The 24,502-nt window shown below is 39.6% G+C and overlaps 1 protein-coding gene across 1 annotated transcript in view; it reads right to left on the bottom strand.

The window, feature by feature from the left end:
• The window catches only part of ERO1B (endoplasmic reticulum oxidoreductase 1 beta), a 74,523-nt gene that overhangs the window by 46,747 nt on the left and 3,274 nt on the right, over positions 1-24,502 (bottom strand). Inside the window, exons 2-5 of the mRNA XM_047760460.1 lie at positions 18,997-19,116; positions 13,596-13,679; positions 7,237-7,278; positions 5,330-5,412 (exon numbers count right to left, since the gene is read on the bottom strand). Of these exons, the coding sequence (XP_047616416.1) occupies positions 5,330-5,412; positions 7,237-7,278; positions 13,596-13,679; positions 18,997-19,116 (329 nt within the window). The remainder of the gene's footprint in view (positions 1-5,329; positions 5,413-7,236; positions 7,279-13,595; positions 13,680-18,996; positions 19,117-24,502) is intronic.

Below are 24,502 nucleotides of genomic sequence, written 5' to 3'. Positions count from 1 at the left end.
ATCATATGATCATCTCAATAGACGCAGAAAAAGCATTTGACAAAGTCCAACATCTATTCATGATCAAGACCCTTGCCAAACTGGGTATAGAGGGAACATTCCTGAAGATAATCAAAGCCATTTATGAGAAACCCACAGCAAATATAATCCTCAATGGGAAAAAACTGAACGCCTTCTCACTCAAATCTGGAACAAGACAGGGATGCCCACTCTCACCACTGCTCTTCAACATCGTTTTGGAAGTCCTAGCCACAGCCATTAGACAAACCAAAGAAATAAAAGGCATCCATATAGGAAGACATGAGGTAAAACTGTCACTGTATGCAGATGACATGATACTATACATAGAAAACCCTAAGGACTCAACCCCAAAACTGCTTGAACTGATTCATAAATTCAGCAAAGTAGCAGGATATAAGATTAACATTCAGAAGTCAGTTGCATTTCTGTATACCAGCAATGAAATATTAGAAAAGGAATACAAAAATACGATACCTTTTAAAATTGCACCTCACAAAATCAAATACCTCGGAATACACCTGACCAAGGAGGGAAAGGACCTATATGCCGAGAACTATAAAACTTTCATCAAAGAAATCAAAGAAGATGTAAAGAAATGGAAAGATAGTCCATGTTCCTGGATTGGGAAAATCAATATTGTAAAAATGGCCATACTACCCAAAGCAATCTATAGATTCAATGCAATCCCTATCAGATTACCCATGACATTTTTCACAGAACTAGAACAAACAATCCAAACATTTATGTGGAACAACAAAAGACCCAGAATCGCCAAAGCAATCCTGGAGAAACAAAAACCAAGCAGGAGGCATAACTCTCCCAGACTTCAAGAAATACTACAAAGCCACAGTCATCAAGACAGTGTGGGACTGGTATCAAAACAGACAGACAGACCAATGGGACAGAACAGAGAATCCGGAAATAAACCCTGACACCTATGGTCAATTAATCTTTGACAAGGGAGGCAAGAACATAAAAGGGGAAAAAGAAAGTCTATTCAGCAAGCATTGCTGGGAAACCTGGACAGCTGCATGCAAAGCAATGAAACTAGAACACACCCTCACACCATGCACCAAAATAAACTCACAATGGCTGAAAGACTTCAATATACGACAGGACACCATCAAACTCCTAGAAGAAAACATAGGCAAAACACTCTCGGACATCAACATCATGAATATTTTCTCAGGTCAGTCTCCCAAAGCAATAGAAATGAGAGCAAAAAGAAACCCATGGGACCTCATCAAACTGAAAAGCTTTTGCACAGCAAAAGAAACCCAAAAGAAAACAAAAAGACAACTTACAGAATGGGAGAAAACAGTTTCCAATGATGCAACTGACAAGGGCTTAATCTCTAGAATATAGAAACAACTTATACAACCCAACAGCAAAAAAGCCAATCAATCAATGGAAAAATGGGCAAAAGACCTGAATAGACATTTCTCCAAAGAAGATATACAGATGGCCAACAAACACATGAAAAAATGCTCAACATCGCTGATTATAAGAGAAATGCAAATCAAAACTACCATGACATATCACCTCACACCAGTCAGAATGGCCATCATTAATAAATCCACAAATAACAAGTGCTGGAGGGGCTGTGGAGAAAAGGGAACCCTCCCGCACTGTTGGTGGGAATGTCAACTGGTACAGCCACTATGGAGAACAGTTTGGAGATACCTTAGAAATCTATCCATAGAACTTCCATATGACCCCGCAATCCCACTCTTGGGCATCTATCCGGACAAAACTCTACTTAAAAGAGACACATGCACCCGCATGTTCATTGCAGCACTATTCACAATAGCCAGGACATGGAAACAACCCAGATGTCCATCGACAGAGGATTGGATTAGGAAGAAGTGGTATATATACACAATGGAATACTACTCAGCCATCAAAAAGAATGACGTAATGCCATTTGCAGCAACATGGATGGAGCTAGAGAATCTCATACTGAGTGAAATGAGCCAGAAAGACAAAGACAAATACCATATGATATCACTTATAACTGGAATCCAGCACAAATGAACATCTCCTTAGAAAAGAAAATCATGGACTTGGAGAAGAGACTTGTGGCTGCCTGATGGGAGGGGGAGGGAGTGGGAGGGATCGGGACCTTGGGCTTATCAGACACAACTTAGAATAGATTTACAAGGAGATCCTGCTGAATAGCATTGAGAACTTTGTCTAGATACTCATGTTGCAACAGAAGAAAGGCTGGGGGAAAAATGTAATTGTAATGTATACATGTAAGGATAACCTGACCCCCTTGCTGTACAGTGGGAAAATAAAAAAAATAAAAAATAAAAGAAATGCGTAACAAATGCATTTACAAAATATTTGGTGAAATAGCCAATGGAAAATAGCCAGCACATTATTCAATATAATGTTTAATAAAATAAGCCAGATACAAAAGAAAACATACTGTATTGTTCCATTTATATAAATAGGCAAAACTAATCTCTCCTAATATAACTCAAAGTGATGATCAACTTTGGAAGGTGGTAATCTAGGAAAGTACAGAAGGTAACCTTCTGGGTAGCAGGTATATTGTTCTTGATGGTGGCTAATAGAGTTGGTTCACTATGTAAAATTAAATTGACTTTTATACTTAAAATTTGTATACTTTTTTTTTTGGCCACACCAGCAGCATGCGGAAGTTCCCGTGCAAGGGACTGAATGCACACCACAGCAGTAACACCACCATATCCTTAACCCACTGGGCTACCAGGGAACTCTTATATTTGTATACTTTATTATATGTGTGTTAAACTTAAAAGTTTATAAAATAATAAATTCAGCTCAACAACAAAAATCTATAAGCAAAATTAAAGGACACACCCCAACAACCCATATAGTCAATAAAGAGTTCTTCTCGGACTATATGAAGAATGCCTAAAAATCAATTTTAAAATATAGGCCTTCCCCAATGGAGAAAAAATAGAAAAGAATATGAACAGGCAATTTACCTCAAAATCTTATGATGACTTAAGGCTGCTGGATATCTCCAAATGCATGACTCATAAGCAGCTCAAACTTAAGTCCAAGGTTGAATTAAAATTTTCCACCTGTCATGCTCTTTCTATAGGTGATCCCAATTCAATAAATGGCAACTCCATTATTTTAGTTCCAAATCTTGTATTCATTCATAGCTCCTGTCTTTTTTCATACCCTACTTCTAATCCTTCAGCAAATACTATCAGCTCTACCTTCAAAATCTATCCAGAATCTGACCACCTCTCGTCATTTCTACTGCTATCACTCTGGGCTAAACTAAACCACCACGTCTTATCAGGATCACCACAATAACCACATAACCAACCAGGCTTCCGTGACATAAACATGTGGCTCCCCAAATGCACTGTCTCAAAATCTTCCAATGACTTTTCATTCCACTCAGTTTAAGAGCAATATTCATAATATGTGTCTTTAAGACTCTGCAAGATCTCTACCATACCACTACCCCTGCCTGCTCCCATCACTAGCATCTTCTGATTTTGTCTTTTATTACTCTGTTCCTATTCACTGTACTCCAGCCACACTGGCCTCATGATTCCTCAAGTAGGCGAGGCATGCTCCAGCCTCAGAGTCTTTTGCTAACCATTATGCGTGACTGACTACTGATCTCCAACCCTCCCCCTACCCCCAAACCATATTATGCCTTCATGAGCACTTTGCCTATTACCACTCTGGCATATGGAATTTCCTGGGCCAGGGGTTAAATTGCAGCTGCAGCTGCTGGCCTACACCACAGCCACCGCAATGCCGGATCCAAGCCCTGTCTGCAACAGCAGTTGCGGCAATGCTGGATTCTTAACCCACTGAGCGAGGCCAGGGATTGAACCCTCATCCCCACAGACAATAGGCTGGATTTTCAACCCACTAAGCCACAATGGGAACTCCTGGATTCATTTGTTGAATGAACAGGAAACCCAAGTGTCCAATAACAGGAAATAATGCCCAAATTCACTAGGAATCAACAAAATATAAATTAAACAAAAATGAGATACTATCTCACACTTATCAAACATTATCATTTTTTGGCATGGATGTGGAGAACAAAACAAGTTCTCTGTACTGGAGGCAGTATATATCCACACAACTATTTTATAAAGCCATGAGGCAATATCAAGAACAGCTACAAGAGGCCAATCCTAAAATTGAGCAATTTTACTTCTAGTGTATACAAAAAGAAATTATCAAGGAAGCTCTAGGTAGCATAATTTGTAGAAGTAAAAAATGTGAAACAACCTAAATGGTTACAGATAAATAAATAAATATATGATGAAAATCATTCATCAGTTAAAAGAATGAGACAAATCTCTATGTTTTAACATGGATTTACCTAAAAAGCAAAATGTGCAATGTAAAAAGAAAGCAGGGGAATGTTAATTAACAAAGTATATAATTTACATAAAGGAAAAATAAAACATATACAAACTATACATATATATAATTTATAGACATATACAATAGAGACAAAAACATAAACTAGATACACACCCAATTCAGTTACCACTAAGACAAAAGGGAAGAAAACAGGATTGGGGAATAAACATAGGGAATTTCAAATTTATCTCTGACATTTCTCTTTTCCTAAAAATGTGGTAGATAATGTTGACATTTATTCATATGGAAGAGAGGATATATGGGTGTTTATTGTATTATCCTTTCTACTTTTCTATATTAGAATTTTTCATCAATAAATAAAACCGCTCACTTTATTAATTCTTTAACACTTATAGTACATAAATACAAATCTAAACAGGGAAATTAAAAATAAATTCTATAATACTGCATTCCTCACTCACAACTACAGACCTGTTTAGTCATTTCATACTGCAAAATCTGAGACCACTTACAAATTATTTGTTGGCCTTCAAAGCAGGTTTGTACTTAGAGAAAATAAAGTCAACAGGAAAGAAAAAAATCTATGCAACATTAACAGTTAACAGTAACCTTGATCATTCAAGATGTAACATATAGATTGAATTCCTATTTTAAAAAACTTAGAGTTTCTTTTCCTATTATAATCAGGAAGAACAGACCTATAACCCTGCTAGCTGAGAAGTCACTTAAGTTTTTCCTTTACTAGAGTCATTACTGATGATTTAGAAATTTAGTAACAAATCAACCAAGTGAGAAAGCAAAGCTATCATGGAATTTAGGATAAAGAATAACTTTTTCCTTTTGAAAATCAGTTGAAACTTTAATGTTTAAGCAAAGTCAAAGGAAAAACCAAAGATGTTTAATATAAACAAACAAGACAATATTTTCTTAATACTACTAAAATAAAATTTACCTTAATGTGCTGTTAATTGCTCCCAGTTTACTAGCTTGCTCACAATCTTCTAATTCTTTGGTATTGTTTGCCACTTTCAAGTACTGAAAGAAGTTTATAATAAGTAATTTTAATAATAATTATTACCTCTTAATTTCACGTTCCACTGGCAGAAGGATCAATGTGTCAATGATATACAATAGTCATCAATTACAATAAATACAGATACATCCTATTATTAAAATCCCTAACACATGGAAGAAATGCAAATGAAGATGTGTCACATATTTCCGCCTAATAAACAAGCAACAACATTAAAAATGTAGCAATAAGAATTGCTATGTTGTGATATGTGAACTGAGAAGACCCTACTGGGAAAGTAATTTAACAATATCTACATAGTTATAAAAATGCATCAACCCTTGAGCCAGCAGTCCCACCCACAACTGAATCCATATCCAGAGCAACATTTAAAAACAAAAACAAAAAAAGAGGTACAACCATTTTAGAAAGTTAATTGGTACTGTCTCATAATGTTGAGATAGGCATACCCTGCTGCCCAGCAATCTTACTTCCAGATACAGACCTAGAGAAACTCTTACATTTGTGCACAATGTGACAAAAGACAAAGATGCCAGGGAATCACTGCCTGCAGTAGCAAAAACCTGAAAACAACTGAAATTATCCATCAACAGAGGAATGGCTATTCACACAACGATACAAATATTCATGCAGCTGAATATTTTGTAGCTGTCAAAATTAACAAAATCTACATAAATAAGCAAGACAAAATTTCAAAAGTAAAATACTGAGTAAAAACACAAACTGAAAAACATGCTTTGCTTTTGTTTTTTATGGGTGCACCTGCAGCATATGGAAGTTCCTAGGCCAGGGATTAAATCCGAGTGGCAGATGTGACCTACACCGCAGCAACAACAGATCCTTTAACCCACTGTGCTGGGCTGGGGACTGAACCCACACCTCCACAGCAACCCGAGCCACCACAGTTGGATTCTTAACACACTGCGCTACAGCAAGAGCTCCCAAAAAAACGTTTTTAACCTGAATACAAAATACGATATTATTTTAAAAATTAAAAAATTTGCATAAAAGATCTATATATCACATGTATAGTACAACATAAAAATAAAAAGTATCACAGAAGGGTACACAACTTCAGCAAAGTGGCCAGCTCTAGAGAGGGGGGGTAATATAATGGGAGTGGGAAGGACCTCAGAATGGATTTCAATTGTCTTTATATTGTTTATTTTAGATCTCAAACGAAAATAAATAAAAGAGGGTGAACTCAAACAAAAGACCACAAAGGGTAGCAAGCAAGAGAAGAGAATGGGGAGGGGAATGCATAAGGAAGCAGAAGAGAGAATGATGATCTTTGTTATACATGCACGATAGCGGAAAAATAAGTCTGCTGTTACTTTAAAACATATGAATGGCAAAGTAAATTATGACATATTCATAAGAGGAAAAGCGTAATCTTCAATAAAGGAGTATTTTGATGTCATTGAAAAGTACTATGCTCAAAATATCTTGATAACTGTTTACTCTATACAATGTAATCCTGAATATGACACGTTGAAATAGTTGAAAACAGTTGAAACAGAAAAATAAACATACATGAGAAGGACCTGACAAACACCTGTTGATCAGGTAATCTGACACTGTAGTTATACTTCATAGTTCTTCTAGAAGTTCTAAAGAGGGCTGAAGTATTTCAAAAGAAGCTATATAATTTAACTGCAAGAATACACTATAACTCATTGCTTGCTACGAAATTAGGGATTTGGGATTCTCAGGAGAAATGTGTCCATGCCCAATAAATCATACTATGGCTCTCTCTGCAACCACATCAAGCAGTGGCAAGTTTCACTGTGTAAGGCAGAAGTATTCAAGGAAGAAAAGTGACTCACCTTATTAGAACTCCCAGCTTTAATTCCGACTGGAATCTTACTCTTAAAAGAAGAACAACAAAAATTTGGAAAGTGATCTTTATAATTTTTTAGATTTCTTCACAAATTATTAATGCCATTGCTCTAATTCAAAGGCTATTTCATTCTATGAAAAGAAAAATATATATTCGCTCAAATTCTGTTTTTCTACTACCTAGAGAGCTAAAAGGTTAAGAGCTATCTCAATTTATACACTTGTAAATAATAGTATAGAAAGTTGAAATAGTATAGTTTGAAAGTTTTTGGACTGTCAAAATTGGCTCTAATAACTCTCAGTGCAGTAATTAATAGTTCATATAATGTTTAGGTTAAAAAAATCCTGACTAAATCACCTTTTCCATAAACTTCTTACCACAAAACAACCTTTTAAAAATTCAAAATTATTTGAAATATGTTATGTTCAATTTAAATTTCTGCTCTTAAGTTGACATTTAAAGTTGGAGGAATTTTAGATTAATCCTAGAAAGCAAGAGTAAACTCTTTGGTTCAAAAGACTAACCTAGAGTTTACCAATCCAAGTAATCAAGGATTTCCCAATTTCAGAATTGCACGTCATTTTCTAACTTTCTTTAAGGCCAATATTTAGTTTTAGGCTTTAATACATCTATGAATTATTACAACTTTTGTGGTTTATCAAACACAATCTTAAGTAAAAATATCTGAAAATAGGCAATTCCAGGATAATTATCTGATCAACCCAGGAGGCCGATTTCCAATATCTGAATCTATGGGCTATAAAACAGCAAGTTACTGGAGTTTCAGTTGTGAGTCAGCAGTAACAAACCCGACTAGTATCCAAGGGGATGCAGGTTTGATCCCTGACCCTGCTTAGTGGGTTAAGGATCTGGCATTGCCATGCACTGAGGTGTTAAGTCGCAGACGTGGCTCAGATCTGGTGTTGCTGTGGCATAGGCTAATCGACCCCTAGCCTGGGAACTTCGACAGTCCTAAAAAGGCAGAAAAAAAACCAAAAAACCCCCAGCAACTTATCTATTAATTTTTTCATTTCACAGATAAATTTAAACCAAATATTCAGAATAAATATTTTTCTGTCAGGCTGAAGAATATAAATAATAAGAAGAAAATTTCCCCCCAATCAACAAAAGATCATATAGTTAGTTACTTGCTGCCTACATTTTATCATTTCAATGTTTTCTAGTACCTCTATCAGAGGGTAGAAGAGAGAAAACTATAAAACTCAAGTCAAATGTGGCAGTTACCATTATCAGACCTTAAACTTAAAATATGGAATAAATGATCATCAAAACATCCTCTGACTACTGTATGTTCTCTAATGAATATACTACACTAACAGGAAAATATCAGCAGATTTTTGAAAGGTGCTAAACGCAATAATTTGACTTAAGCAAAGCTTACTACAGTCCATTGAGAAATATTGGGACAGATACCACACATGATCATCATGAATAATACAAAAAATCACAAAAAAGATTAAAAATAATGATAAATGTAAAGCCAGTAACTAAAATCAAGCATGAAATAAAGCTTGTTGTGGACACCAACATAAACAATATGAAGCAGTCCGCAAATTACAAAATTAAGTAAACCTCACGATTAAGTTGGAATTTAAATTACAGAATGCAAGGAGTTCCCATAGGGCTCAGCAGTTAACAAACCCGACTAGTATCCAGGAGGACAAGGGTTTGATCCCTGGTCTCACTCAGTGAGTTAAGGATTCAGCATTGCCGTGAGCTGTGGTGTAGGTCACAGACATGGCTCGGATCCTGTGTTGCTGTGGCTGTGGTGTAGGCTAGCAGCTAGAGCTCCGATTTGACCCCTGGCTTGGGAACCTCCATATGCCACAGGTAAGGTCCCAAAAAGACAAAATAAAAATAAAAAATAAATTACAGAATGCAAATTGTAACTGTATTATGACAAGTTTGGGTTTAATATGAAATACCTGTTTTCCCCCAAAGAGAGAGAAATATGAATGTCCTCACATTACTTTAAAAGAACAAACATGGGAGTTCCCGTCGTGGCACAGTGGTTAACGAATCCGACTAGGAACCATGAGGTTGCGGGTTCGGTCCCTGCCCTTGCTCAGTGGGTTAACGATCCGGCGTTGCCGTGAGCTGTGGTGTAGGTTGCAGACGCGGCTCGGATCCCGCGTTGCTGTGGCTCTGGCGTAGGCCGGTGGCTACAGCTCCGATTGGACCCCTAGCCTGGGAACCTCCATATGCTGCAGGAGCGGCCCAAGAAATAGCAAAAAGACAAAAAAAAAAAAAAAAATGAAGGGACAGTTTTTCTCTCCAGAAATAACGGGAAGAGAAAGGCATTGGCAAAAGAATAGACAAAAGTTTTTAAATACATACAAATGTTATATTTCTTATATATACACAAATAACACTTTCATTTATTCTTTTTTTTTCTTTCTTTTTTGGTCGCCCCATGGCATATGGAGTTCCCAGGCCAGAGATCAGATCTGGGCTGCAATTGCAACCTATGCCGCAGCTGCAGCAATGCCAGATCCTTAACCCACTGTGCCCGGCCAGGGATCAAACCTGCATCCCACTGCTCCAGACACCACAAATCCTGCCATGCCACAGTGGGAACTCCTTCTTTTATTTATTTTTATTAGAAATTTAAGAGTAGAGAGGATAATCAACTGCAGACAATAAATTATTTTAATAAATAAAAATGAAATTAAAAACTTAGAAACACATACTTTGCAAAGACAAGTAACTCACAACTCAGCAATAAAAAGACAACTCAACTTAAAAATGGGCACAGGGGAGTTCTTATTGTGGCTCATTGGGTTAAGGACCCTGCACAGACTCTGTGAGGATGCTGGTTTGATCCCTGGCTTTGCTCAGTTGGATTAAGGATATGGCATTGCTGCAAACTGCAGCGTTGGTTCCAGATGCAGTCAGATACAGTGTTGCCATTGCTGTGGCATAGGCCTCAGCTATAGCTCTGGTACAATCCCTACCTTGAGAATTTCCATATGCTGCAGGTGCAGCCATTAAAAAAAAAATGGGCAAGGATTTGAATAGACATTTCTCTGACAAAGATATACAAATGGAATTCCTATTGTGGCTCAGCAGTAATGAATCCAACTAGTATCCATGAGGATGTGGGTTTGATCCCTGACCTCACTCAGGGGGTTAATGATCCTGCCTTGCTGTGAGCTGTGGTGTAGGTCACAGATACCTCTCAGATCCTGCATTGCTGTGGTTGTGGGGTAGGCCGGCAGCTGAAGCTTCAATTTGACCCCTACAATGGGAACTTTCGTATGCCATGGGTATGGCCCTAAAAAAGCAAAAAAAAAAAAAAAAAATACACACACACACAAATGGCCAATAAGCACCTGCAAAGATTGATATTTTCAGCCTTCAAGGAAATGCAGATCAAAACTGAATGACATGCCATTCATAAAGATGGCTAAAATAAAATACAAGACAGAAATAAGTACTGCCAAGTATGTAGAGAAACTGGAACCATCAGACTTTGTAATATAAAACGGGGCAGCCACAATGGAAACAGTTTTGGTACTATATGACAGTTTCCAGTTTCCTCAACAGTTAGTATATGATCTACCAATTTCACTCTTAAGTACATACTCGAAAGGAAAACACATGTTCACACAAAAATTTGTGCCTGAATATGTATTCATTATTCATAGAAGCCAGAAAGTAGAAACAACTCAAATGTCCATCAACTGAGGAATAAACAAGATGAGGTATGTCCATACAAGATTATTCAGGAATGGGATGAGATACTGATACATGCTACAACATGGATGGACTTTGAAACATTGTGCTGAACAAAAGATGCCAGTAACGATTTACATGAAATGTCTGTAACAGGCAAATCCACAGAGATGAAAAGTGGATTATGGTTTCCAGTGCGAAGAGGGCATAGGAAACAGGGAGTGATTGCTAATGGGCAAGAGTTCCTTTTTGGGGCAATGAAATTTTTTTTTTTTTTTGTCTTTTTGCTATTTCTTGGGCCGCTCCCGCGGCATATGGAGGTTCCCAGGCTAGGGGTCCAATCGGAGCTGTAGCCACCGGCCTACGCCAGAGCCACAGCAACGCGGGATCCGAGCCGCATCTGCAACCTACACCACAGCTCACGGCAACGCCGGATCGTTAACCCACTGAGCAAGGGCAGGGACCGAACCCGCAACCTCATGGTTCCTAGTCAGATTCGTTAACCACTGCGCCACGACGGGAACTCCTGAAAATTTTTTACAATCAGATACTTGTGATTGTTGCATAATTCTGTGATTATACTAAAATGTCCTGAGTTGCACACTTTTGAATGAGTGAATTTTATGGTATGTGAGTTATGCTTTAATAAAGCTAGCATAAGAAACAGTGATAGTAATTATAATAATTTGAGTTCATACCGAGATAAACATACAGTAAATAAAGGAAAAGCTCTGGCTTACAGTAGAATGCCAATAATAAATGTAGAAGAAATGGAATCAGAAAATCATTATTTGGAGTTCCTGTCGTGGCGCAGTGGTTAACGAATCTGACAAGGAACCATGAGGTTGCAGGTTCAATCCCTAGCCTTGCTCAGTGGGTTAAGGATTTGGCATTGCCGTGAGCTGTGGTGTGGGTCGCAGACGCAGCTTGGATCGCACATTGCTGTGGGTCTGGCATAGGCCGGTGGCCACAGCTCCAATTAGACCCCTAGCCTGGAAACCTCCATATGCCACGGGAACGGCTCAAGAAAAGGCAAAAAGACAAAAAAAAAGAAAAGAAAAAAGAAAATCATTATTTGACAGCCATCACACAAATAAGTAATTCAGTCAAGAATCATCAATGGATGCTAAAAATACAATGAAAAATGGGATATTTTCATAGTCTCAAAATTTTCCTACTTTGCCATGAAGAAAAGTGGCCAACACCACCTTAACCAAGTACTCAAGATGACATTTTGTGCCTCCTGATATGACAGAGAAGACACAACATCACTTCTACGGTGTACCAGCCCAACGTGCATGACCTGAATATAATAATTAGGAAAGACCAGAAAAACCCCAAAATGAGAAATCTTCTACAAAATAACTGGTATATTTTGAGGGGCAGGGGAAGGAAGTTAGTTAAAGTTAAGACAATGAAAGACAAAGAAATACAGAGAGATGACTCTAGATTAAAAGCAGACTAAAGAGGTGATAAACCAAAAGCAATGCATGGTTCTGGATCAGAAATTCTGCTGTTGGCGGCTGCTGTTGTTAAGTACATTAGGTCAGCTGGCAATGTGTGATTAAGGTCTACACAGCAGACATCAGTATTATATAAATGTTGATCCCCTGATTTTGTTAATTATGCTATGGTTAGGTAAGAGAATAATATTATTTCAAGGAACTACACAATGAAGTATTTAGGGGTAAAAGATCATGTTGGTAAACTTACACCTAAATGGTTTATAAAATAATCATATTAATGTATACATAGAGAGGGAATGATAAAGCAAGCTTGATAGACATTAACATTCAGGGAATTGGATATAAACTATATGGGAACTGTCTGCACTATTCTTGCCAAGTTTCTCTAAGTCTGAAATTATTTCAAACTAAAAAGTTTAAAAAACATTTTTTTAAAGGTAAATATAAATAATTTAAAAAAAATTTTCCCTTTAGGAATGAATGAATTGGTTCAGATGTTTTATTTTTTTTTTTCCTGTTTTTAAGGCAAAAATTAGATTTCCTGACAAGGTTAAGAAAAGCAAAAAAAAGTTAAATGAAAAACACTTTATTACTGTTAAAGAATATAATTAATCTAGATATCAAAAAACAAAGTCTAAAATTAGTCTCTCACTAATAAGTAAAGCCTCTTCTCCCCCGCCAATCCAAGAGGACCAAGCCTTGAGGTTTCCCAACTTTATGCACTCTCATCATCCCCACTCTAATGAGAAATTTAAGGTCTAGTAGCATTTTGCCTGCCCATGATAAGAGCCAACTGTAGATGCAGTTCTAATTTTCCACCCACTTTTTTTTTTTGGCTGTGCCCATGGCAAGCAGAAATGTCCAGGCCAGGGATCGAACCCGTGCCACAACAGTGACAATACTGGATCCTTAACCTGCTGAGCCACCAGGGAACTCTTCCACCCATTCAGAATCAGACTATATTTCCACATCCAATCACCAACATCACTGGATAAAGGGGAAAGGGGATCTTCAAACCCACTTTAATGGCATGTACAGAATAAATCATCAGTAATCTGGCTCAAAAGGAGAGAGCTGAGAGCACATGAATTTGTGATGAATCCAAAGGCTTCAACATTAGCCTAAATTATAAAGCTAAATGTCCAAGAGAAAGCGTTTTTTTCTCAATTTTTACAAATTTTACCTCTGGACAAGGCTCCACATGACAGTCTTTTATTGAACAATGCCCATCTTCTGCCCAGAAAGGACAGGGTCGCTTCAGGTTAACCTTGAGAGAAAGGAACACAATATTAGTCAGTGTGTGTCACAGTCCTGCAGTGCTGTCCAAGCATCTCTGTGCTGAGCACCAGGACAGGCAGTGAAGGAGAGCATCTTACCCTGTGGCATCTGCATAGGTCAAAAGATTAAATGACTGAAGTTTTTCAGAGACAACCCAGGTATAATAGTAATTTTTTAAAATAAATGACTAATATTAGGCCTCTGACGCTTCAAAAAGGAATAAAGGCTGGAGTTCCCGTAGTGGCCCAGTGGATATAAACCTGATTAGTATCCGTAAGGACGCAGATTGAATCCCTGGCCCCGCTCAGTGGGTTAAGGATCTGGCATTGCCAGGAGCTGTGGTGTAGGTCGAACACTCGGCTCGGATCCGGCATTGCTGTGGCTGTGGGTAGGCCGGTAGCCACAGCTCCAATTTGACCCCTAGACTGGGACTCTCCACATGCCATGGGGTGTGGCCCTAAAAAGAAAAGAAAAAAAGGAAAAAAAGGCCAAGCACACTGCTCATCTGAAGAGCCTGGAGATCATTTCAGGATGACTCTAACATCTTCCGGCCCCTCACCATGACCTCATTAACCAGGTTCTCCCACACACCCATTCTCGCAGCACATGTACGCTGAGAGCCCACTATGTATCAGGCACCATGTAGGCTTTAGCGGAAAGAGGCAGAAAAAGGACTTTCCCCCTGCAACTTACTGTTTCCTAGAGGGAACAGACATTATAGATCTGTATAATTGCAAATGTGGTAAATGATATAAAGGAAAACCCAGAGTTTTGTAATGGAAAAAAACAAGGCTGGTGGATGGAGGCACCTGAGGAAGCAGTGTTTAGGATGGATGGAAACTGGAGGAAGTGTGCGAGTGGGAAGATGACAGGGCTGGGGCAGTTCTGGGAACTGAAAACCTGACTTTCAGTGTAGCTGACTCTGAGTGGGGAAGGTAGAGGGTGGCAAGATCACGAAAGACATTTTACATGTAAAAATTCTGGATTTTCCTATTCTAAACACTGCAAGAAGACAATAATTCAATGGGACTTCCAGATGGATTGCCCAAGCCAAAAATCAAGGCTTTATTCTGGTTTTCACCCCTTTATCCTCTTCAAACCGTTCATCACGCACATCTCACCACATCCACTGCTGCCACCTATCCCTGGCCACACTACTGCCAGTCTCCTTGTTTCCACCACCGTCCACTCTCCACACGGGAGCCATAACCATCTCTTTGAAACAGAATTCAGAGCATGCCAATCCCTGCTCAAAATCCTCCAGTGTCTTGCCACCACCTTTACAGTAAAGCGTAACTCTGCAGCAAGCTCCGCGGGGCCTCCATCGCTGGCCTCCTGCCCACCCCTGTGGCCTGTCTCCTCCCACACCCGTCCAGGCACAACGGCCTTCTCAAGGGGAACACAGCAAGCTCCTCTCTGAATCCAGGGCCTTCGCAGTGGCTGTTCTCTGTGTCTGTGCTGGTGGCTCTCCTGGTCTTTAATGGCTTGACCTCCTTGCCTCTGTTCTGGCTCTGGTATCCTTTCTACCAGACTCTCTAAAGTAGTGCTTGACATATACCCCACAGACTGTTTCACATTCTTTCACAGCATTTTTCACTGCTGGAATATTATTTATTTACTTATTGTCTGCATCCCCCACTATAAGGATGGGGACTTGTTCACTGTTTATCCAAATGCCTAGAACATATAACAGACACCTCAATAAATACATGCCAGGTAAAGTTATAATACCCACATCATAGAAGAAGAGGCAAAAATAGGGAGAGACAGGCAACACGAGGAGAGTGGTCAACTTTGTCCATGAAGTCTGGAAGGCCATCTCAGTTACATGTAAAATGGGTATGACTAGAAGTTTCCTAGAGAAAGATTTCTAGGCAGAGGGATCAGGATGTGTAAGGGTAAAGACACTTAAAATCACCTGGCATGTTTGGGAACTACAGGTTCCTTTGAGCTGGTCTTGCAAACCCAGCTCTTCCCTGGCATGCCCACGGGACCTGCCAAGGTGCCTCAAACTCATTCACACCTCCCAAACTGCGCTCTTCCCTCTAGGAATCCTTGTCCTCTCAGTAAATAGCCACTCCATCACTCTAGTTCTCCAGGCCAAACTCCTGGCATCATCTTTAGCTCTTCTCTTTCTTACCCCACATACAATACCTCTGAAAATCAGGTCACTTCAAAATCTAAGTTCCTTCAATGGCCTAAAATGCCTTACACAGCCTGGCTGCCTAGTTTTCTTCTCCTTGTTCACTGGCCTTCCCCTTGATCTGCAAATACACGAAGTGCACCGTGACCTCGGGGACTTTGCTCTTGTTGTTCCCTCTGCCTAGAATCTTCTTTTTCCAGATATCCACATGGCTTGCTTTCTCATTGACTTCAGGTCTTCCTTGAATGACACCTTCTCAGTTTCCTGTTTTAAGCTGCTAAATTGTAGGCTAATGAGTTATGCAGCAACAGATAACTAACACAGTGCAAGGAGTGGGCTAAGGTAGACACTGCAACATGCTGCTCAGATCACCCTGCAGGAATAAAGGGCTTTTGCCCTCAGCCCTGGAAACGTTGCAGGCAGCCAACCTCAGCTAGAGAGCCCTCTACCCACTCCGTCTTATGATGCCCTTCATCTCATGGTACCAACATCTCCACTGTTGGCTCCAAATAAAACACAAGTTTTATTAAGAGAAGCTATGGAGCAACTCACAAAATTGAAAGATAAGCTGAAGAAGCATATTTGAGAAAAGACATAAATTACAGTAGGAACTAATGGGTATTCTCTTTATGATACCACCAAAATTTTGGACAATAAAGGAATGGAATGGACAGTACAAGAGAGAAAATATAACTACAAGCTACAGCGGTCAACTGACAAGTAAACTGATGCTTCTACCTGTATTTCCCAGCTGGCGAGATCACAAGTATGTATCTGTGTTTAAAATTAACCTCTTCTCTTAGCTTTCCTTTTCCACCACTATTGTACATGGCATACACTGGTGGTGGTTAAATTTCCTTTCTGTTTAATTCATAGGCTGAACAGAACTACAAGAGGATTAGCTATCACCCAAATACCCCTACTTGGAGCTAACGGCATTAACCAGATCACACATTTCTCTCCTTTGGGAGAGGCTCTGGGCATATTCTGGTTACAGACAAAGTAACTGCATTATGTTGATGGGAACATGTTTAAAAATGCATGTATAAGGATGAACTCTATGTTGGCTAGTCAAGGACCACATTGTTATTTTTTCCTACTCAGTTTTCGTTTTTCCTTCTTCTGTAACATCCTCTTATTTCCCTTTGAAAAACAATATGCAAGTATGCAGATGCAAAGAGGACTATTAACCACACTGTCTTTTGGTCAAGGCGTGGGGTATGTGACCCTAACAAGACCAATTAGACCCTTTCTCCAAGAAATGTAACTCTTGTATAATACAAAAATATGGGGAAATGGTTGACTTGATCTAAAACTTTAATGGTGTCAAAAAAGAGAATGGCCATTAGTTCCTACTATAGTTTCTATCTTTTCTGAAACATGCTTCTTCAGCTTAGCTTTCAACTTTGTGAGCTGCTCCTCATCTTTTCTTAATAAAACTTCTGTTGTGTTTGTAAGCCAAAACATGTACCCTACCTTAGGATACCTACACCGTTGTTTCTTCATTTGTAAAATGTGGAAATGTTGACCTAACAGGATTTTAGTGTAAAGATTAAATGAGATATTTATTACTTATTCAAATATTGGAGTGCCTGCTATTGATGAGACCTATGGATATAAGAAGCAGAAGATAACAATCCCAAAAGGGAGGAGTGAAAGACTGAGGACCATGACATACTGAGTAGAGATGTGATCTGGATGTTCTGTGAAGGGATGGTCTTTGCTAGAAGGAACACTGCCTTCACTCCTTTACCCTAAACCATGTGCAACCGGCAAAATTCAATTACTCTGACCTCTAAAAGCAACATTTTCATGTGGGTAAGCCTAGCAGTAGAAAGGAAACAAAAGCAAGCAGCTACAAATCCAGATTAAGATTTATGGATTTAGGAGTAGGAATTAGAAGAAGCTATTCTAACCTGTGTGTTTTGTATGTAAGCTGCCCAGAGTAACAGACTATAGTTTGCGTAGATTTCTTTTTGAAATAAATTTATGGGATCTGTATTCCTAAAGTATTCTGTATAGAGGAGGAACATTTACTTTTTTATACATTCTTGGTGCTGATAGGAAAAGGGGATGGGTTCCCAAATTTTTAGGGCTCTAGTTTTCTTTTTTTTTTTTTTTGGTCTTTTTAGGGCCACACCTGCAGCATATGGAAGTTCCCAGGCTAGGGATCGAATCGGAGCTGTAGCTGCCAGCCTACACCACAGCCACAGCAACGTCAAATCTCAGCCGTGTCTTCAACCTACACCACACCTCATGGCAATGCCAGATGTTTAACGCACTGAGCAAAGCCAGGGATCGAACCAGCGTCCTCATGGATATTATTCGGGTTCATTAACAGCTGAGCCACAGCGGGAACTCCATGAGGTCTCTAATTTATCTTTATGCACAACTTAAAACTGCCAAAATAATGTATTTTTTTAATCCTCAAAAATATTTAAAGGATTAAGATAGCTTATACAGAATCAGGATAAAATAGAAAATCATGCTCAATTTAAAAAAAAACTAAAAATGAAGATCAAAGAAATTATAAACCCAACTGAGTACTGACAGCAAGAACAGGCAAAAAGTACAACAACAGCTTTTAAATGATTATTCTTTTGAATTTGCCTTATTGCTACTGCTTTTAAACTACCACTGATTATTTTGTAAAGGTTTAGGGTGAATTATTGTTAAAGAATCAACGCTGCAGTCTTACCGCAGATGGCATTCTGCTTTTCTCCTCAGGCTGCTTTGCCACCAGTGAGCTACCCAACAAATGCTGCTGTGCGACTTTGCACTGCTAACAACAACAGCACAGGACACTGTCATCAGCACAACTCAAAGCCTGCGTAGGCATGTCTAGACGACAGAACCTAACTTACAAAGGAGGCTGACAAAATACATCCCGGGCATTTTCAACTTCTATAGAGGAAGGTATCTCTGCCTCAAAACTCAAATTGAACAATGAGAAATTGCCCGAACATAAGAAGTGGGTTCAAAGTCTTAGTGTTCAAAAAGACTAATGGTTTTCACTACAGCACTTAATACATTCCAATGGTAAAGGATATACAAGGGGTGCTGAGAAGATTCTGAATGGATTTTCAAGAGTCATAAAAGTCACACCTATAGACAGCTATCTAAAAATCTTCAGTACTGATGAAATCAAAAGTTATAACCATACCTTGTAATAACGGAAATAGTCTCGTTCTTGCAGCTTTTTTATTTTGGGGAAGATTTTGAAGGTGTTAAAGTTATCGATGCTGTCAATGTCACACAGGCAATCATCCAGGACTCCGGTGACCTAGGGAAAAAATATGTGTATGTATATACATATACACACATATGAAAAGATGTAAATTCTGGATGCTTCACTTCAACCTTAACAAATCTATACTATCATATACACCAAGATAAATTATTCAATTTAGCTGGTATTTGCTGATTGAGATATATAACATTAGAGCGGTCACTTTTTACAATGGCCAATTCAATAAAAAACAATAGAAGGATTAGATATACCCATTCTGAAGAACCTGACATTCTTGTTCAGGGGTCAAAAGAAAGCCTCTTGATGTTCTTTCCCTTGCATAAATATATATAAAACCCAAGCAGCCACTGGAATGCTAAGGCCATTTCTTCCAAGACTACCCTAGAAATCACAGGCTGAGACAATACTGCTGTAGTCTTTCTTTGAGACTGCCATTTATGGAGCACTTAGTGGCAGGCATAATGCTAAGAGCATTGCATAGGTTAGCTCACTTATTCTTTAAATATCCTATGAAATGATATGCTTATCCTCATTTTACATATAAGACGATTAAGGCTTAGCAAGGTTAAAATAATTTTTCCAAAGTAGAGATGAGATGTAGTCCTAAATCTATTGCATTTTAAAACACATACTCTTATTCACAACTCAAAGTATACATTAATTGAAGGGAAACTGGTATTTACAAAGTGAGTTCAGTCCAAAAATTCCATAAAACATTCTTCAGCTAAATTTAAAAAATGGGACTCATTAACACGTACAACTTGGATGAATCTTCAAGGAATTATGCTGAGTGGAAAAAAGCCAATTCCTAAAGGTTACATACATACTGTATTTCATTTCTATAACTTTTTTCCCCCTGTCTTCTTTTCAGGGCCACACCTGTAGCATATGGAAGTTCCCAGGCTAAGGGTCAAATAAGAGCTGTAGCTGCCGGGCTACACCATAGCCACACCAACACCGGATCCTTAACCCACTGGAGTGAGACCAGGGATTGAACCTTCATCCTCAGGGATACTAGTTGGGTTCTTAACCCACTGAGCCACAACGGGAACTCTTACATAACATTTTTGAAATGACCAAATTTTAGAAATGGAGAACAGATTATTGGTTGCCAGCGCTGAGGGACTGGAGGAAGGGATGGCAATTAAAGTGGGGGAGTAGGTTATAAAAGGGCAACAGAAAGGATCCTTGCAGTGAAATTTTTCAGTATCTTGACTGCAGTGGTGGACACAAACCCACACATGTGATAAAGGTGTACAGAATTAATCCATCGGTACACAAATGAAACAAGTAAAGCAGGGAATCTGAGTAAGAGCAGTAGACTATATTAATGTCAAAGTCCTATTTATAATATTACTCTGTATATTTATAAAATGTTACCACTGGCAAAATCTGGGTAAAGGACAAAAGACATTTTGCTATATTCTTTCTTTGAAGTGCATGGAACCTACAATTATTGCAATTAAAATTGAAAAACAAAAATGGGGAGTTCTCTGGAGGCCTAGTGGTTAAGGATCTGGCATTGTCACTGTTTGAGGCTCAGGTCACTGCTGTGGCTCGGGTTCAACCCCTACCTGGGACCTTTCACATGCCATGGGCGAGGCCAAACAAACAAAAATGAGACTCAGCCAGTTTAAAGGTTATTCATGTAATCCATAGGAGGAATACACACAAAAAATGATAAAAAATGGAAACTTCCCAGTTGATTCTGTCTCATACTTTTTCCCTAGGAGTGTCAAAGTGTCCTGAAACTCCTTACAATACAGAGTTAGGGCTATATTATCTTGAGATCAAGAAAAGGGATCATCATTGAGAATTTGGGGAGTTCCCATTTTGTAACTCAGTGGATTAAGAACCCACTAGTATCCATGAGGATGCAGGTTCAAGCCCTGGCTTCACTCAGTAGGTTAAGGATCTGGCCTTGCCGTGGCATAGGTTGGAAGCTGCAACTCTGATTCCACCCCTAGCTTGGGAATCTCCATACACTGCAGGTGTCAACGTAAAAAGAAGGGAAAAAACCCCAGAATTTTGGCTCTGAAGTTGTATATGCTTTGCTATCCTTTTTACTAAGATCCTGAGATAACACTACCCAATTTCATTCCATCGCTCCGGACTTACTGCTTATAAAACTTCAAATTCTAGGTGCCCTAAATTGGAAGAAAAAAAATGTGTCTCACCAAAATTTTTCAAAATAGAAATCAGAGAGGAAAATGAAATAAAAGACATCCAAATCGGAAAGGAAAAAGTAAAACTCTCACTTCTGCAGACGATATATTATACACAGAAAATCCTAAAGACTCCACCAAGACACTGCTAAAATAAACAAATTCGGTAAGTTGTAGGATACACAAATAGTAGACTGCTGCATAGGGCAAGGTCCTGGGGCTGCAACTGGGGAACGTCCAGGCTTCTGAGCTTCTCTCCCAGCAAGTCCATGTGTTCACCAACCTGGATGCTCGTCAAACCTATTTTAAGAGTCTTCAGAGCTCAATCAAGAGCACCCCTCCCCATCCTGGAGGTCAGTGGGTGGGGCTGGAAGTTCCAATTCTCTCAGCACTTGGCCCTTCTGGAGGAAACTCTGGACCAGACGCATCCTGAGGCTATCTAAGGGCTCCCACCTAACTCACCTCATTAGCATACACTCAGGTCTGACAGAAAGGGGAACTCCCATTTCTCAGGAAAATCCATAGGGTTTAGGAGCTCAGTGCCAGGACGAAGACATAAACATCAAATATATATTTTGGATTATACCACACTGAGTGAGAGAGGAAGTCACTGGAGAGTCTTAACCAGAGGCTAAAAGGAACATGGTGCTCGAGGAGAAGATGAAGGGTTAATTTTTTATATTGCATGGTCAGGGAAGGCAACAATTTAGGTAAGTGGACATGGTGGATAAGGGGATGGTTAAGTAGAAACCTAAGAAAGTGCGTGAGTCATTTAAATACATGAGAAAAGCGTGTGAGGCAGAGGAAACTGCTAGTCCAGGGGCTTCAATGCAAGAACACATTTGCCGAGTTCCCGCTGTGGCTCAGTGGTAGCGAACCTGACTAGTAACCATGAGGTCACGGGTTGGACTCCTGGCCTTGATCATTGGTTGGGGATCCCACATTGCTTTGGCTGTGGTGTAGGCCAGCAGCTGCAGCTCTGATTCAACCCCTAGCCTGGGAACTTCCATATGCTGAGGGTGCAGACCTAAAAAGCAAATGCAAAAACACACACACTTGCCATGTTTGAGGAACAAAAGGGAGATCAGCTTGGCTGTAACATATGTTTAAAGAGGAAGAGCAGATCTAAAAGAAAAAAAAAAATCAGGAATTTGGTTCCTGATACATCAAGTTTGAGATATCTATTAATTACCCAAGCGGAGATGCTGAAAAGGCAGTTGGATATATGGATGAGAGCTGAGAAACACAGTCTGGAGAGTCAGTTATATAGATGGCATTTAAAGCCAAAGAACTAAATGAGATGACCAAGATAAAAGAATACAAGATCTGAACCCTGTGGTTCAATGATTAGTGATCAGGGGCAGAGGAGGAACACACAAAGAATTCTAAGAAAGACACACCTGCAAGAAGAAAGGAAGGAAATTAGAAGAATATAGTACCCAGGAAGAAAAGAAAAAAAAAAAAAGTATTTCAAGGGCAGTGAGTCATGAGTTGTGAAAAAAAAAAAATCTGCCAATAGTTTTTAAATCCTAACTTTACCAAACTATTGGCTTTAGCAGTAAGGAAGTTGTTAATAATCTTGACAAGAGCAATTTGGAGAAGTGATAGGGCCAAAAGTCAGTCTGGAATGAGCTGAATGACTGGAATAGAAAATTTAAAGTTAACCCTTTTGAGGAGTTTTTCTATAGAGGGGAACAGAAAAATTAAGCAGAGTCTGAAGAGAGAGGTGGCTCAAGAGAGAACTTTAAAACAGTAAAATTAAGATCACTTTTTTGGGGAGTTCCCGTCGTGGCGCAGTGGTTAACGAATCCAACTAGGAACCATGAGGTTGCGGGTTCGGTCCCTGCCCTTGCTCAGTGGGTTAACGATCCGGCATTGCCGTGAGCTGTGGCGTAGGTTGCAGACGTGGCTCGGATCCCGCGTTGCTGTAGCTCTGGTGTAGGCCGGCGGCTACAGCTCCGATTAGACCCCTAGCCTGGGAACCTCCATATGCCACGGGAGTGGCCCAAGAAATAGCAACAACTACAACAACAAAAAAGACAAAAAAAAAAGATCACTTTTTTGGGAGTTCCCGTCATGGCACAGCAGAAATGAATCCAACGAGGAACCATGAGATTGTGGGTTCAATCCCTGGCCTCACTCAGTGGGTTAAGGACCCGGTGTTGCCATGAGCTGTAGGTTGCAGATGCAGCTCCGATCTGGTGTTGCTGGGGCTATGGTGTAGGCCGGCAGCTACAGCTCTGATTAGACCCCCTAGCCTGGGAATCTCCACATGCCCCACGTGTGGCCCTAAAAAAAAAAAAAAAAAAAAAAAAACCACACACACACACACAAAAAAAAACCCTTTTTTGTTGTTTTGTTTGTATCCTTTTTCGGCTACCCCCAGGCATATGGAATTCCCAGAGGGCCAGGGATCAGATCCCAGGATACAATGCTGGATCCTTAACCCATCATGCCTGGCCCTGACTCAAACCTGTGTCCTTGTGCCCCTGACACCTCGGACCCCGCTGCGTCACACTGGGAACTCCAATAGCACATTTTATGATGAGCGTAACAGTCTGTTAGGGCAGGAAAAATCAATAATGCAGGAGATAAAGGGAAGGTTTGCTCAACCCATGGCCTTGAACTGGAAAGGAATGGGACCAAAATATAAGTAGAAGGATTGGCCTTTGATAATGGTACAAACAGTTCATGCCGGTAATCTACAGGAAGTCAAAACACGTGGGTCAGGAGTTCCCCATCGCAGCGCAGTGGAAACAAATCCCACAAGGAACCATGAGGTTGCGGGTTCAATCCCTGGCCTTGCTCAGTGGGTTAAGGATTCAGCATTGCCGTGAGCTGTGGTGTAGGTCACAGACGTGGCTAGGATCTGGCGTGGCTGTGCTGTAGGGCAGCAGCAACAGCTCTGATTGGACCCCTAGCCTGGGAACCTCCGTAGGCCCCAGGTGAAGCCCTCAAACAAAAACAAACAAATAAAAACAATGTGGGTCAGAGGCTGGTAGGTGGACAGACGTGCATTACTCTGATTACCCCAACTTTGCTGGTGAAGTAGGACGCTAAGAGTCGGGATGGAAAAGGAGGTGTTGGAGGATTAAGTAGAAAACAAAAGACATAAAATGGCTGTCTAATTCAATAATCATTTTTTATGCTGGGTATAATCCATCCATCGAGTTGCTCATTTCTAGAACTTCTATTTCATTATGTTTTAATCTCTTTGGTCATTCTTTAAAATTTCTTGTTCTTTTTCATATTTT

Source organism: Phacochoerus africanus, chromosome 15, assembly GCF_016906955.1.
Source record: "Phacochoerus africanus isolate WHEZ1 chromosome 15, ROS_Pafr_v1, whole genome shotgun sequence".
Classification (NCBI taxonomy): domain Eukaryota; kingdom Metazoa; phylum Chordata; class Mammalia; order Artiodactyla; family Suidae; genus Phacochoerus; species Phacochoerus africanus.
This window is presented reverse-complemented; position numbering and strand designations above follow the sequence as displayed.